The 14,421-nt window shown below is 52.4% G+C and overlaps 6 protein-coding genes across 6 annotated transcripts; all 6 read left to right on the forward strand.

Annotated features, from left to right (window-relative positions):
* Positions 1-653: 653 nt before the first annotated feature.
* N7498_006205 (recombinase DMC1) lies at positions 654-2,075 on the forward strand (the record flags this gene model as incomplete). Its single annotated transcript, XM_058453267.1, has 8 exons — positions 654-692; positions 751-843; positions 891-986; positions 1,041-1,144; positions 1,193-1,620; positions 1,725-1,747; positions 1,798-1,960; positions 2,008-2,075. 8 exons carry the CDS (start codon positions 654-656, stop codon positions 2,073-2,075), a joined length of 1,014 nt encoding a protein of 337 aa, XP_058307458.1.
* Positions 2,076-2,346: 271 nt separating this feature from the next.
* N7498_006206 (putative ribosomal small subunit assembly protein) lies at positions 2,347-3,328 on the forward strand (the record flags this gene model as incomplete). Its single annotated transcript, XM_058453268.1, has 2 exons — positions 2,347-3,264; positions 3,320-3,328. The coding sequence occupies 2 exons, from the start codon at positions 2,347-2,349 to the stop codon at positions 3,326-3,328; spliced, it is 927 nt and encodes a 308-aa protein (XP_058307459.1).
* Positions 3,329-4,093: 765 nt separating this feature from the next.
* Positions 4,094-4,924, forward strand: N7498_006207 (uncharacterized protein; the record flags this gene model as incomplete). The annotated part of the gene is made up of 2 exons (XM_058453269.1): positions 4,094-4,445; positions 4,533-4,924. 2 exons carry the CDS (start codon positions 4,094-4,096, stop codon positions 4,922-4,924), a joined length of 744 nt encoding a protein of 247 aa, XP_058307460.1.
* A 2,087-nt stretch (positions 4,925-7,011) lies between these two features.
* N7498_006208 (RNA-binding protein) lies at positions 7,012-9,680 on the forward strand. The gene is made up of 5 exons (XM_058453270.1): positions 7,012-7,161; positions 7,897-8,220; positions 8,286-8,390; positions 8,446-8,592; positions 8,650-9,680. Exons 2-5 carry the CDS (start codon positions 8,036-8,038, stop codon positions 9,425-9,427), a joined length of 1,215 nt encoding a protein of 404 aa, XP_058307461.1. The 5' UTR covers positions 7,012-7,161; positions 7,897-8,035; the 3' UTR covers positions 9,428-9,680.
* A 712-nt stretch (positions 9,681-10,392) lies between these two features.
* Positions 10,393-11,992, forward strand: N7498_006209 (uncharacterized protein; the record flags this gene model as incomplete). The annotated part of the gene is made up of 4 exons (XM_058453271.1): positions 10,393-10,847; positions 10,899-10,942; positions 10,993-11,208; positions 11,259-11,992. Coding segments are annotated over 4 exons (1,449 nt in total), but the record flags the coding sequence as incomplete, so codon positions are not given.
* A 287-nt stretch (positions 11,993-12,279) lies between these two features.
* On the forward strand, positions 12,280-14,306 carry N7498_006210 (uncharacterized protein; the record flags this gene model as incomplete). The annotated part of the gene is made up of 3 exons (XM_058453272.1): positions 12,280-12,657; positions 12,706-13,894; positions 13,987-14,306. The coding sequence occupies 3 exons, from the start codon at positions 12,280-12,282 to the stop codon at positions 14,304-14,306; spliced, it is 1,887 nt and encodes a 628-aa protein (XP_058307463.1).
* Positions 14,307-14,421: the final 115 nt, after the last annotated feature.

Genomic DNA, 14,421 nt, shown 5'->3' on the forward strand with positions numbered 1-14,421 from the left:
AGAATAACTACCTAACCTATGTCTCACCGCCGTACCATTTCCCCCTCAGGAATGCCCGGAGTCCCTTTCTTCCATTCTGTATTACGGTCACTTTCCAAACGATCCCCTGGGATTCTTTCTTCTCTCCGGAGTCTCTGCACCTGCACCCTTTCTTCCTTTGCATATATTTGACCAACTCCCTGGGTCATGCCCTTTCCATTTTGTTTTACTTGTCTCTTTATTTTTATGTATACGACGAAACAAAATTTTCCGTTTTGATTCACGAAGCCCTACCCCCCTGACTTGATGAGCAAGTCTCATGATTGGCGTCTTGTCTATTGGTTCTCCCACGGATGATCTATCTCGATTTGATGAATTTCTACTCTTGATTGCGGTTTTCCAGGCCGAGGAGAGAGAGGAGACGAGAGATGATGTGAAGAGGTTGAGTGTGGTTGCAGAGAAATGGGATCGAAGTGTGTTGGAATGGGGCCTTCCGGTGGGAAGATTCCTCGGTGCTGAGAACATGAAAACGCAAATCTTATCTTCCAAAGTTCATTGTGCTTGTAGTGGTGTGTAGTCAAAGGTTCAAGTGTTACTATGTCCTGACCGTCGAGCTCGTGACTTATCCGCCATCTTTCTCTTCCCACGCCCCATCAACGATCACCAACGCCACAATGCCCGGCTCAGACCCTGGTGATGACTTTACTGTCGATGTACGGTTTATTCCAATTGATGTTCTGATCTCAGGGAGCTAATCTGCAAACGAACAAGGACTTCATCGTCGACATCGATAGCATTCAATCCCATGGCATCGGTGCAGCCGACATCACCAAACTCAAAGCCAACGGGTTCTACACTGTGGCCGTAAGCAATCAATCAATAGTTTCGCGTCCATAATCTGACAATGACAGTCCGTCCATGGCGCAACCCGAAAGACGCTGCTGAAGATCAAAGGCTTCAGCGAAGTCAAAGTCGAGAAGGTCAAAGAAGCGATTCAGAAGTGCCTGGTAACTCTCCTTGGCCTCGTTCGTACGAGCAAAACATATTAATGTTCCTTACAGCCCTCAGCATCAGGGTTCATGACCGCCATGGAACTATTCCACCAACGCAAGAAAGTCGTCCGCGTCTCAACTGGCAGCAAACAATTTGACTCCATCCTCGGCGGGTAAGCCTGAACCCCCTTCCCACCCACTTACTCAATTAACAAAACCAGAGGCTTCCAAAGCATGAGCATCAGCGAAGTCTTTGGCGAATTCCGCTGCGGCAAAACCCAACTCTCCCACACAATGGCCGTCATTGCACAACTTCCTAAAGCCCTTGGCGGCGCAGATGGCAAAGTTGCCTACATCGACACCGAAGGAACCTTTCGCCCCGAGCGTATCGCGCAGATCGCCGAACGCTTCGGCGTCGACCCAGACACCGCGCAGGAGAATATCGCCTATGCCCGCGCTCTGAACAGCGAGCATCAGCTTGAATTGCTCAATTCGCTCAGCCGCGAATTTGTGGTTGGAGATTATCGGTTGCTTGTTATTGACAGTATTATGAATTGCTTTCGCGTTGATTATTGTGGACGTGGTGAATTGGCGGAGAGACAGCAAAAGTTGAATCAGTTTTTGATGAAACTGGCGCATATGGCTGAAGGTAAGACATCTTTCCTATCTACGAAGGAGTCGATTGACATGTTGCTTTTTTCGCGTCGGAGTGATTGGTTTGTGGATCTGGGCTGACTTGTAATGTCTTATCAGAGTTTAATGTATGTGTCTTGATGGTAAGTATACCCGGCTTCTGCTGATCCGCCGGATTGCTAACTTGTCTTAGACAAACCAGGTCCAAAGTGACCCTGGTGCTAGTGCACTCTTTGCTGGTGCCGATGGTCGCAAGCCTGTCGGCGGACACGTTCTTGCTCATGCGTCGACGACTCGGGTGCTGCTCCGCAAAGGCCGGGGTGAGGAGCGCGTGGCAAAGATTCAGGACTCGCCCGGTAAATAACTTCCAATTTCTGTATCATTTTTACTGATTTTGTTACAGACTGTCCCGAGCGAGAGGCTATTTATGTTATTACCAACGGGGGTATCAGTGATCCTGATAAAGTCTGAATGATGAGATGATCCACCAACGGAGGAAGGTTCGAATGGGAACACCGCATATTTATAGGCATCGGTAAATATTTTTACAACAGATACATGATTAGATTCTATCAGAGATACCCATCATTCATACAGTTCATACAATCCATCTCAAGCCCTAACCATATAGAACACTCACCGCCCGCAGAGCCGCCCACGCCATGCGGCAAAATTGCACGCTAAGCGCAAAACTTCAAAAAAAGTTCCAACTCACTCCGCAAGCCAACAACCATCCCCAAGAATGAAGAAAGACACTGTGGAAGTGGCCGGGTACACCACCCTTCCACTGCAACTCCCCTCCACACAAACCATCAAAACACCTGCAACACACTACCTCTACCTCCGCCCCCACGAACCCAGAGTCCCGGACCCAGACTCGTCTCGCTGCCTCTTCATCGTCAACGTCCCAATCGACACAACAGAAGCCCACATCCGCCACCTGTTCGGCACCCAGCTTTCCGCCGGCCGCGTTGAGCGCGTCTCCTTCGAAGATGTCCCCGTGAAGAAACGCGGCGTCCCAGCCGCTACGGAAGGTAACCTGGCCCACCGCAATAAAAAACGAAAGCGCGTCACCGCCGACGACCTCCAGTCCCAGTTGGACGATATCTGGCTCCCCTCCACCTGGGACAGACAGCTCCAGAAGAGCGGCGCCCACGCTATCGTTTTCTTCGCCGATAAACCCTCCATGGAATCAAGTCTGAAAGCCGCCTCCAAGGCTGCTAGAAAGGGCACAACCATCGTCTGGGGCGAAGGTCTCCCTTCAGACCGTGTCCCGGCCCTCGGGTTGCCCCGGTACATGGCGCACGAGCGCATGCGGTATCCGGACCGCGCAACGATGCTGCGAACCGTCAACGACTTTATGACTGTCTTCACGCAAGTTGCTGAGGCGCGGAAGCGTGAGGAGACTAAGCGGTTGGCTGAGCCAGATGAGGACGGTTTCGTTACTGTCGTGCATGGGCCGAAGCTTAACTCTGTTGCTCGTGAGGATGAGATGAACGAGTTGGTTGAGAGGCAGAAGAAGAAGGCGGAGGGCTTGGAGGACTTCTATCGCTTCCAGTCTAGGGAGAAGAGGAAGGAGAGGCAGAACCAGTTGCTTAGACGCTTTGATGAGGATAAGAGGAAGTTGCGGGATATGAAGAATCGGAGGGGCAAGATTCGCGTGAGTATCTTCTTTTCTTGTGTTTGGAAGGGATTGAGCTAATTTTTTGAAACAGCCGGAGTGAAGCATGGCATCAGCATGGCGTTTTGGGAGTTCTGCAGGGCTGTTCTGAGTCCTTCATTATGCAGTAAGTTTGGTCTGCTTTTCTTTCAAATCTTTGTCAAGTTGTCTCCGAGATGAGTTCGCTGGGGCCAGTGTAGCAAGACGCGCTTAGCTCGCTGTCTGCCATGCCAACAAAAACCAGCGTTATACCAATCTTCTCACCTGTCTGAAATGGAGTCGGCTTCTGTTGGAGTCTTGTCTATGATTTGAGTGGCGGATGCTGATGATTTGCCAGTGATGAGTTACTGTATTATCTAGGGGTACTGTGAATACAAAACATGAATACCAATGGAAATAGTCAATCAAGTCCAACTCCATTATCTGGGGGTCGATAAATCCCATCGAGTACAGTAGAATTCCCGCACGGACCAAGGCTTGGCATGGCATCCCACCCGAGCTTGTAATCCAACCCATCTCTCTGTACACCTCGAGCTTCATTGAATGACCATGGATGTTCCAAAGTTTGATTTTCTAGCTGCAGGATATCGATGTACTACTTGTGACTGCCCCACCTGAACGTTAACCAGTGATACCCCACTCGGCGACAGCTCCAAGCTCCAAGCTCCATCATCAAAGTCATCCCGATATATCTCTTGGGCGAGTGTATCTCGTTCCGGGATTCATCATCATCTTTCCCCTTCTCTACTCATATCGTCCACGGACTTCTTTATCCTATGCAACCTCCATCCATCTATCCAACCTCTCACATCTACATACCACCCCCAAAATGCCCGCCCGAGACCCAGACTCCGACTCTGACGTCGAATTCGAAGACGTTCTCCCTCAATCCAACCAATCCAACTCCGACCAAAATGGCACGCCAGCCCACCAAATATGGACGCCAACTCTGACCCTCCCAAACCAACTACCCGACCCTGTGGCACCAGGCTCAGAAGACGAAACCCAACTCCGCGGCCGCCTCACCACCGGCCTGGAGCGGATAACCTACCGCCAAATGAAAGCCGACATGGGCATGGACGCACCCGGTACGCCGCATGCCGACCGCCGCTACGAGAACTTCAAAGAACTAGCCGATGACATCGAGGGCATGGTCGACATGCTCTGGGTATCTGCAACACGTAAGTCCGCAATTCCAATATTCCAATTCACCAATTCACCCACACCTATTAACCTCCATCTAATGAACACGACTAATGAACACGAAGCGTCAATCCAAGTAGAAGGTCTAATCACACTAGCGGGGATTCTCGAAATGGCACTAAAATCGTACCCCTTCGATCCCGAATCCACATTGGGGATCCTGCACAAATTCGACCGTGTTTTCGAGGCTCTTTGCACGGGCGTGCATCCGCTCACTAATGAACCTATTCCCGGGGCTCGGGATCGTTCGCAGACCGTGACGCAGACTCAGAAGGTGCGGATTCGCAGTCTCGCGGAGATGACTAGGAATAAGCTCTTTTCGATGTTGCCGGACGATGAGGAGGATGAGGATGTTGAGCAGCCTTGGTTGATTGAGGTCACGAAGGTTTACGATCGGACTCTGATGCTTTTGGCGGATGAAGGGGGTGTTGGCGATGCGGAGTGGAATTGGAGATGAGACGGTGATTGGCGGTCTGGCGGTGTTCAGAGTTTGGGTTCTTGGAATTTGAACTCTGCTTTTTTAGCTTGCATTGAGAATGTGACATGGGTTCTTTAACTATGGAGTCGGATTTATTTTCCTGGAAGTTTCGATTGGTATGTGAGGAATGAGGAAGTATATCTGGGGGCTTTTTGATTGACGTGTATGATGGTCAAAATACCTTGGGCACGGTGTATGTATTCTGGAACTTAGAGCTAACTTAATACCCGAAGGTCCTATACCATTACTTGTGACATACTAGTAAGCATTCCCACAAAAGATAGTCGAAACCTTATGGGATGAGATGAACTTTACATGAACAGTACCTAGGTAAGGATTGATTATGAATCCTATGACAGTACATTCTCGATCAGATATGCGACAAGGGTCCCACCACGAACCTTCTAGAAAACGACGAACCGGCCCAAAAAAAGAATGCAGTGGGGTGAAGTCAGTCAGGTACACGGTCTTCGGGCCCAGTAAGTTACCCAGTGTAAGGCGCAGTATGCACGGAGACCGGTGTATGCAGAATACTGTGTATTGAAGGAAGCGAGCCCCAGCACGCTCTTTGGATAGAGCGTCGCGAACTAGTGTGGATTCGAGCCCTTGAATGTGGAGCCCCCTGGGCCTTGGGGGCTCAGTCTCGGGCCTGAGCCACCACGTACGATGAACCGAGTCTTTTCCTGTTTATTCAGTCTCTTCGTTTTCCAGGTTTCTGCTGTGATTTTGCTGCACTCTCATGACGGTGATGACTGGATAGCTAGCTGTGCATGAAGGTGCGAGTAGGGCACGGTGGGCTGTGAAGCTGCGTTCCATGGTTCGCGCAATTATTAATATGCCCAGGGCGAGCGCGTTTTCCGTGTACCTGGCGATGAGCTTTCGTGTGTGTTCTCGGTACTCTCCGGCGAACCTAGGTTATCTATTGTAATGCATGGCTGCAGAGTCGCCGAATCCACATAGGTTAATTGCCACAAGGCTCAGATAAATTGAGACAATGCAACCGAAAGCAAGGGTAAAGTGCCGAGGAATACGGAGCGGAGTACGGACATCGGGCATCACGATCAGCGCGCCCTTGCTCAGGGCAAAGAAGCCCGAAAACACGCGACCCAAGCGAGATTCCAGCTGCCTCCAACTTTCCGGAGTTAACAGCAAATCTGAAATCTCTGCGTAATCGCGATACGAGCCCGAGCCCGGCCAATCAGGAACACAATCCGATGAACGGTCCCGTGGTTCTGGTTCGGTGCTTTTTACGTGACGCGTGTGACGTATCGATCCCTTGCCTTGGGCTTGGACATGGATCTGAGAAGTAGAACCTTGCTTCGAGAAGGTAGAGCTGCAGGTCATAGTAGTACTACGTATGCAGGACCTACCTGGGTACGGGTACGGAGTAGATATGAAGAGGGTACGGGACGGCACATGCATGTTCAGCGGCATGTTCAGCGGCATGTCCAGCGGTGGAGCTTAAGCCGTTTGTCTGCAAGTTTTCAGCCGGTTATCCGACATCGTCATTGCTGCCAGGCTCGTACTATATACTGGATCGTCACACGCCCAATGTGACTACAGAGTAGTTCACTCCTGAATTACATGCCGATGTACAATACTAGCCGATCGCTCACTGCACTCTACAGTCTGATTCGATGATCGCAATTACATTCGATAAGGTCCACGGGCGCTTTTTAGACTAGTCACATTACATTGCAAGGAAGGCGACAGCTCGGTCCTTGCAGCTCACCCTTCACCCTTTTTCCTACCTACCTTGCCTGATAGTTTACCCTAGGGTAAGTACTTATATAGCGGGAATGCACTTGGGGTTGCTCCGCACTGTAGCAGGACAAGTAGCGGGATATGCTCACCCTAGATCTGCATCCCCAACTTCACCTTCAAGTACTATGCAGACTCCTTAGCCCTAGGCATAATCCCGAGATCCTGGAACTGTGTAAGATGGGCGTAGCCCCCGCATATATGTGATATCACGTAAAATAACGCGGATACGGTACGGCGTAACGGGTCGTACTCCAGTAACGGGCGAGCAGAGCCCACTCTCGTTTCCCCTCCCTCATCAGAATCTGAGATTTCATTCTTCATCGCTTTTCCCCTCCTACACTCTTCCCCTTTCCTATTGTTCCCACGGTTTGCGGATTTCGTTCTTGCGCCTTTTCGGGAGTTCTGCTTTTCAGACGCTCTGTTTTAGTTTCTCGAGCTTCTGTTTCCCCTTGGTGAGTGATCCTCGTCCTGTTCTGCCCCCGCCCTACCCAGCTCCATGGCGCATCGTCATTATCGCCTGTAATCATCCTTGCCTGGAACGATGAGCGCCGCTGTGTGCGCTCGTCACAAAACGCCATTTGGGTCCAGTTGAGATCGGCTTTTTCGGGCCCGCCAAGCGTCTGTCGCTCCGCCTTCGATCCTCCCTGTCGCTCGACTCCCCATCATCGACGCCCTTCGCCTTGGTCGGAAATCCTTTCGCAGGTCGCATCGGTCGAATGGGCGACGGGTGGAGCGTTGCGTAGATCGTCGCAATTGCCGGGGCGCCGAGGCGCTGAGACGCTGGGACGCTGGGACGCTGGGACGCTGGGACGCTGGGAAGACGGAAACGGCCGGCGCATCGGACCCATCGCTCCAACATACGCATCCGACTCGCTTTCGACCACCGTCCTGCCCGGTTTTCCTGCCCTGCCCTGCCTGTCCCGGCGACGACTCTCCGATCGGCTGCGCTGCGTTCCCCGAACAAGCTGGTCTTGGCGATTCCCGGCACTTCCTAGCGAGATTCATCGACGGGCGATCTTCGCCTGAAATCGCCTCATTTCCGCCCTCTTTCCGCCCCCAATCTTCTTCAGCTCTCTTGTCCACTCTGCATTTCCAGGCGCCTTTTTTTGGGGCTGTTATTTTCTCCCACTAGCCTCGGGAATCATTTCCAAGACAAAGAAAGTCTAACGTTTTTCTTCGGCACACAGATAACATTCACGTCCTTTGTTCCTGGGTTCATCACGAAGTGTGCTTGATCTTACGGTCTTTCCTTAACGACTCCACGAAGTTTCAGTCGCAGACCGTTTTATATTCTTACGTCGATTTTTTCGGATTTCGCTTTTCAAGATGTCTTTCCAGAACTTCGATTCTTTCCCCAACCAGGACCCTGCCAACGCTGCCGGTGCCCCGGCTCCCGCCGACACTGCCATGGCTGGTACTGGTGAGGGTGCTCCCTTCCAGGGCCCCCCTTCCGGTGACGGTTCTGCTGCCGCCGTTCCCCAGCAGGGTGCCGATGGCAAGACCACCCTCTGGTATGTTTCGTTCTCCAGTGCTGTTCCGCCAGTATCCGTGCACGATTTGCTGACTCCGCGTTCAGGATGGGTGAGCTTGAGCCTTGGATTGATGAGAACTTCATCCGCAACCTGTGGTTCCAGATGGGCGAGCAGGTCAACGTCAAGATGATCCGCGACAAGTTCTCTGGGTAAGACTGAACCGCTCAAACCCCATATCAGATACCTAGGTCCTAATGTTGGTAGTAGGAGCAATGCTGGATACTGCTTCGTCGACTTCGCTTCCCCCGCCGCCGCCGCCAAGGCCCTCTCTCTGAACGGCACCCCCATGCCCAACACCAACCGGGTCTTCAAGCTGAACTGGGCTACCGGTGGCGGCCTCGCCGACCGCAGGTGAGAAACATCCACTATCCAAATGGTTATGACCAACTTATACTGACTTTTTTCCAGCCGTGACGACCGTGGTCCCGAGTACTCCATCTTTGTTGGTGACCTCGGCCCCGAGGTGAACGAATACGTCCTCGTCTCGCTCTTCCAGAGCCGCTTCCCCTCGTGCAAGTCCGCCAAGATCATGACCGACCCCATCAGCGGCATGTCCCGTGGCTACGGTTTCGTTCGCTTCTCCGACGAGAACGACCAGCAGCGTGCTCTCACCGAGATGCAGGGTGTCTACTGCGGCAACCGCCCCATGCGCATCTCCACCGCTACCCCCAAGAACAAGGGTCCTGGTGTCGGTGCTGCCAACATGGGCATGCCCGGCCCCGCCGGCATGTACCCTCCTATGGGCGGTCCCCCCATGGGTTTCTACGGTGCTCCCCAGCCCATGAACCAGTTCACCGACCCCAACAACACCACCGTCTTCGTCGGTGGCCTGTCGGGCTACGTGACTGAGGATGAGCTTCGCTCGTTCTTCCAGGGCTTCGGAGAGATCACCTACGTCAAGATTCCTCCCGGAAAGGGCTGCGGCTTCGTTCAATTCGTCCAGCGCCACGCTGCCGAGATGGCCATCAACCAGATGCAGGGCTACCCCATCGGTAACTCTCGCGTTCGTCTGAGCTGGGGCCGTTCCCAGAACAACTCCGGCCCTGCCGGCAGCCCCTACCGTCCCGCTCCCCCACCGCCTCCCATGTACCCCTCCATGGGCATGCCCCCGGCCCACCAGTATGGCGGGTTTGCCCCGATGAAGGTTAGCAGCCACCCCGGCAGCCCGGCACCAGAACACTCTTGAGTTACAGGCTCGGTCGGCTGACTCATTTCTTCTCTCTCCAGTAAGCGTTCCTTTGATTGAAAGCACCAGCAGGAGTTGTTTGCGTCATTCCAATGATGGATCCTTTGTGTCATGACAAATTTGCTATTCCTGAGTTACCTTTTACCGAGTCTTCGCGCTCTTCTATAGCTCTTGATGGGCATCTTTCTCCTACTTCCCCGTGCTACGCATTTCCCTGAGCGCTTTTATCTTTAGCAAGATCTGAGCTCCCTTTTATTTTCCCCTATGTTCACCCGGATCTCTTTCCTTTCTTTTTTTTTTTTTTAACCTTCTGTATTCCACCTATCCCCTCGTATCTGCTCTTTTTCCCCCCTTTTTTTCCTTTTTTCTACTCGATGTCCCTCTCCAAACCTTATGCTATGCTGTTATTCTTTTTTCCCCCACGATTTCTCCCCGCCCTAGGGGGTCCTGTTCGCGTGTAACGAAAGTCCGTATTGTTCATGCGTTTCTTCTTTACTCTATACTCCTTGGGCAGGCATTCTGCGAAAAGTTCCATTTTCCCCTTCCTTTTGTCCGTTCCACATCGAGCAGCCAAATTGAAATATGTTCGCTGAGTTGTCTTTCTTTTGGTTGTTAGACGGCTTGTACAACACGCTCTGCTTTGCGTTTGTCGATTCTGCGTTTTGATGTCTCGCCTCTGATGTCGGTACGACTTACTGTAGCTACGGCGGAGTTTTGCCTTTTTTCTGCATTGGACCTGAGCTTGGCCCGTACTGTAATCTTGGCCTTGGTGCAGTGCGTCTTGTCGGCGTTTTGCCGGATGATTCCCCCCTTTCGCTGAGTTTGTCTTTTGAGGGTTCGAGAATTTTATCTTCTGTGATCTGTGTCCTGTGTAGTTTGTGTAATGATGTTCTGTAGTGCCGTGGTACCCCGGTGTATGGCTCCTATACATACAAACTGAAGTACCTAATGTGAGTACTATGTAGATTGCTCCTTCCCTCAACACACTCCTTCCGCAATGGATTTCAAGTAGGAGCATCTGCTCCCGAGATCCCTCGAGCATCGCATCTCTACATCCCAACATCGTCCACACCGTCACCATGCGTTACGAGAACTGGGATGTTCTCCTCTTCCCCGAGGGCTCCAAAGTCCCCGTCCAGGAGTTCAAAACACAATGCTTCGTTACCAGAGACACCGGATCTCCATACCTGCAGAACCCAACCATTACCAGCCCGTCTTCCTACTACCCCGTTCAGGGGAATTTCGGCCAGCTTCCCGTTCTGACCACCTTCGTGCCCAGTATGGCCAAGGACAGTCCCTACCGGTTCTCCATCCACAGCTGGGAGAAGCCTCGTCCGAGTCGTTTGATTGAGGGCATGATGCAGCCGGATGATATTCTGATGTACGAAGCGCGTGTGTTTGTCGATGGTGACTGCGTTGCGTGAGTACCAAAGCTCGGAACCTGATGGGACTCGGGGGCTGATGATACCAGTGGCGGTTTCTTCAGTCAGAGGACTCAGTGGCCGTATGTGATGGGTGAGCCTTGTGTTTCGCTGTGCTTGTTCAAATATTCTGACCTGGGCCAGACCTCAGTTCTGTCATCGACCGCGACGGCAACCAGGACATGCTTCGCTTTCCTGCTTTCCACCGGGAGATCCTGGAGCAGCGTCATTGGGATGCTGGTGATGTCAATGGTCGGATCAGACTTGTTCTTGCGGAGGGTTTTTCTCGTCCACTTCGCTCGCCTCCTTTTGAAAGGGTCAAGGATACCATCGTGTTCTCGTTCCAGCATGCTCCTCTCCGTGAGTCCAAGACTGCACTTGCACACTGGACGGGCTGCTAACATGAACAGATATACTCGAGTACTCCAACATCGCCTGGCCCAACCCGAGCATGTGGGCTCATTCCCGAGCCGGCTTCAAGTATACCACTGGCTCCTCCAGCGACTCAAAAGCGCCCGATGATGCTCACAGCCACTCTCCCACTAAGTCTGCCTCGGCTGGCTCGAGTTTCGCAGCAGCCATGAGCAACCATTCCAGTGGCCCGCACCACGTCTATAACGCCTGGGCTCCGAACCGTGCTTTCCCTTTGCCTGTATGGCAGCATGGCTACCAAGACTCTCGATATGTGAACCATCACCGGTTCCCTGAGCCGTTCGCTGAACCAGCCCCATCTTTCCTCAACGAAGCTGGCTGGGGCCACCGTGGTGCTCGGTCATCTCGAGAAGATATCCCCATGCCCGATTACTCCAGCTCTGCCAGCAGCCGCGCCATCTCCGGCGGCACTGGTATCAGCTACGACCAAGTGCACATGGACGATGATCAGTACAACCTGCTGATCCAGGCCCTCACGCCCACTAAATCCGGTGGTGTGCGTGCACCATCCAATACCCCATCGGCCACCGTGAATGCAGCAAAGCTTGGATTGAGCCCCAGTGGGAATGTGAAGAGTAAGAAGGAAACGTTCCAAGATGATACTCAGGAGACGCCTAAGAAACTGGTCAAGCAGGTTGTCAAGGATGCTGTCAAGGAGAACAGCCGTGAGGTCTCGGAGGAGATGGATGATACCTCTATTTCCACGTTGTAGGGCTGCGTTCTGATGGGTTTATGGTTACTGGTTATTGTGCTGGAGTGCTATGCTGGAGTGTAAGATATTCTTAGGACGCGAGTACATGATGGGATACGAGGTTGAGCATGCAATGCAATGATTGACTCAAGTGCCTCTCAATCCTTTCAGTAATACAGAAGTGTTCTGGCACGAGCACCTTCTCAATCAGGACGTGCAGTTCTTTGTTGACATTTCACTTCTTCTCTTCCTTTTCCCTCTTCCCATCTTCTTCCTCCGTCCCCAATCACCTTTTTTCGTTTTGCGTCATGTTTTCTCCGGTTCGAGCACGTTCCCTGTCTGTTCAGGCTCCTCTGCCTCCAGAGGCTCCGCTTGCACAGGCTTCTCAGCCTATTCAGGCCCTCCCGTCTGTTCAGGCTTCTTTGTCTCCAAAGGCTCCTCAATTTGTTCTGGTTCCTGAGTTTGTCCAGGCTCCTCAATCTGCTCAGACTCACCAAGCTTCTCAGGCTCCTCAGCCTGTGCAGGAGGCTTCTGATACTAACTTCAAACAAATCTTCCCCCACCTCATCTCTACTCCCCCACAGGAGCCGGCTTCAGCTGCCTTTGTTCTGGCCTCTCGTGGTGATCCATTCACAAAGTTGGAAGAGGGTCAGATCTTTGAGTCAAGTATCATCACCGCGGGATCGGTAAGAAGTACCTCCCGCTGCTCAAGGCAATCTGGCTGACACTGCAAGGCTCGTCTTGGCTCCCTTGATATCGAAACCATGACGGCAGGCAATGTCCTGTTTACTTTTGGCATTCTGGGTTTCATGGCTAACCTGAGGCCAATCTTCACCTACAAGTATGGTTCTGATGGGAAGAAGATCGGTGTTCGACTCTCCCTCTATGGCCATACTGTGGTGGTTGAGCCTTCTGCGTTGGATGCTCATTCTATGCGCATCATTGCTTGCCGTCGTGGTCTTGCGAAGTTGCGCAAGTTTAACCCGGAATGGGTTCTGCCTCCCCAGCCTATGGAAGGTCCTTCTGGGCCTGCATGGAGCTGGGTACAGCTTCTTTACGGTGAGTCTCTCTGCTTCGCTTGCTTTGCACTCAACAATCTTTCGGGGATGGACGGTGACCATTGGAAGGCTCCCTTCAATGGTGCTGACTATGAATTAGATTTCTGCAGTGACCAGGCCTGGTCGGCCCCTGGTTATAACGGGAGTGTCCTGGATGCGCAGTACTTCTGCGATGTCCTTGTGAATGGCCAGGTTTTCCGCACGGCTCGGCAGTGCGCCACTGCAGAGGAGGCTCAGAATACGGTTGCGCATATTGCACTGCATCAGCTGTTTACTGCCGAGGAGCTCTTTGGGGAAGGATCCATTCTGCCCGCTGATACTCCTCTTGATCTTCCTGCTGATTTTCATGCTCGTCCTGCTGGACCTCCGCTGCGACCTATCCATGTCAACAGCAGAAATACTCTGCTTGATGTGAGAGAGCGTGTGTCTCACCCCCAGGTTCAGGGATTTACGGTTGCACTGGAGGATGAGCTGCAAGATTTGATTCTAGACTCCCATCCGAAGCGTGCACAGGAGCGTGCCCAGCGTCCCAAGCCCTCGAAGATTGAGGGTCCCTTCCAGCCCCAAAAGGTGAAGAAGAGGAAGGCGAGGAATAAGAACAAGAACAAGAACAAGAACAAACCTCCAGCCGAGCAACCCCAGCAGAAGGCTAAGCCCGTGGCCCAGCGGCCCCAGAACAAGGCCAAACCTCCAGTGAATCAAGACCGTACCAAGTCGAACTCGAACATGGTTCCCTTGAGGTACAACCGGCTGCCTCTGCTTGAGCAACCGGATGTCGCCGAAGACAAGCTGGCCATGCTCAAGGCAGTCCAGGCGGGCTTGAATGAGCTGCACGCTACAGCTTCATACTGGCGCTTGCTGAACAGTAAGTGTTGAACTTGGCAGCCCTACATTTATCGGTTTCATACCACTCATGACTTTCATTCCGTTGACCTGACTAACAACACTATTATCCAGAATTCTGCGAAGTCCTGAAGATCGAAGTCCCTAAAATCCGTCAGCATCAAAACTGCAATGACAACCCCAAACGTTCCCACCTGATCCGTGCCTGGTTTGATGGAAGCAACCCCTACCTCAGCAGAGCTAGTCCCGTGCATATTGCCGACATTGACCCAATGTCGGAGAATGCCGCACACGCCCTGGGTGTTCAGAAGGTCATCGTGTATCTGCTGAAGATCCTCAGGGAGGACGCTGAGATCGATGTCTCGAGTGAGGCGTACCGTGGACAGCTGTCGCTTTTGCGTAACTTGGAGCTCGAGATTGAGGATCGCTGCTGAGGTCTTTGCCGAAATGGGGTTGACGGCGTTGGTTCATTGATGTCTTTGACTGTCTTTGGCTGTCTCACTGGCTGTTTGACGTGGCGTTTTATTTCATGTTCAGGTACTTTTACGG

The sequence above is a fragment of the Penicillium cinerascens genome (genome assembly GCF_028974065.1).
Source record: "Penicillium cinerascens strain IBT 15544 chromosome Unknown contig_6_segment0_segment0, whole genome shotgun sequence".
Lineage (NCBI taxonomy): Eukaryota > Fungi > Ascomycota > Eurotiomycetes > Eurotiales > Aspergillaceae > Penicillium > Penicillium cinerascens.

What these genes read in the sequence shown, in the direction of transcription:
- N7498_006208 (XM_058453270.1), top strand. Translation starts at nt 8,036, where the DNA reads ATGTCTTTCCAGAACTTCGATTCTTTCCCCAACCAGGACCCTGCCAAC. An exon ending in GATGGCAAGACCACCCTCTG is followed by an intron (nt 8,221 to 8,285) that starts GTATGTTTCGTT and finishes CTCCGCGTTCAG; the next exon opens with GATGGGTGAGCTTGAGCCTT. An exon ending in ATCCGCGACAAGTTCTCTGG is followed by an intron (nt 8,391 to 8,445) that starts GTAAGACTGAAC and finishes TAATGTTGGTAG; the next exon opens with TAGGAGCAATGCTGGATACT.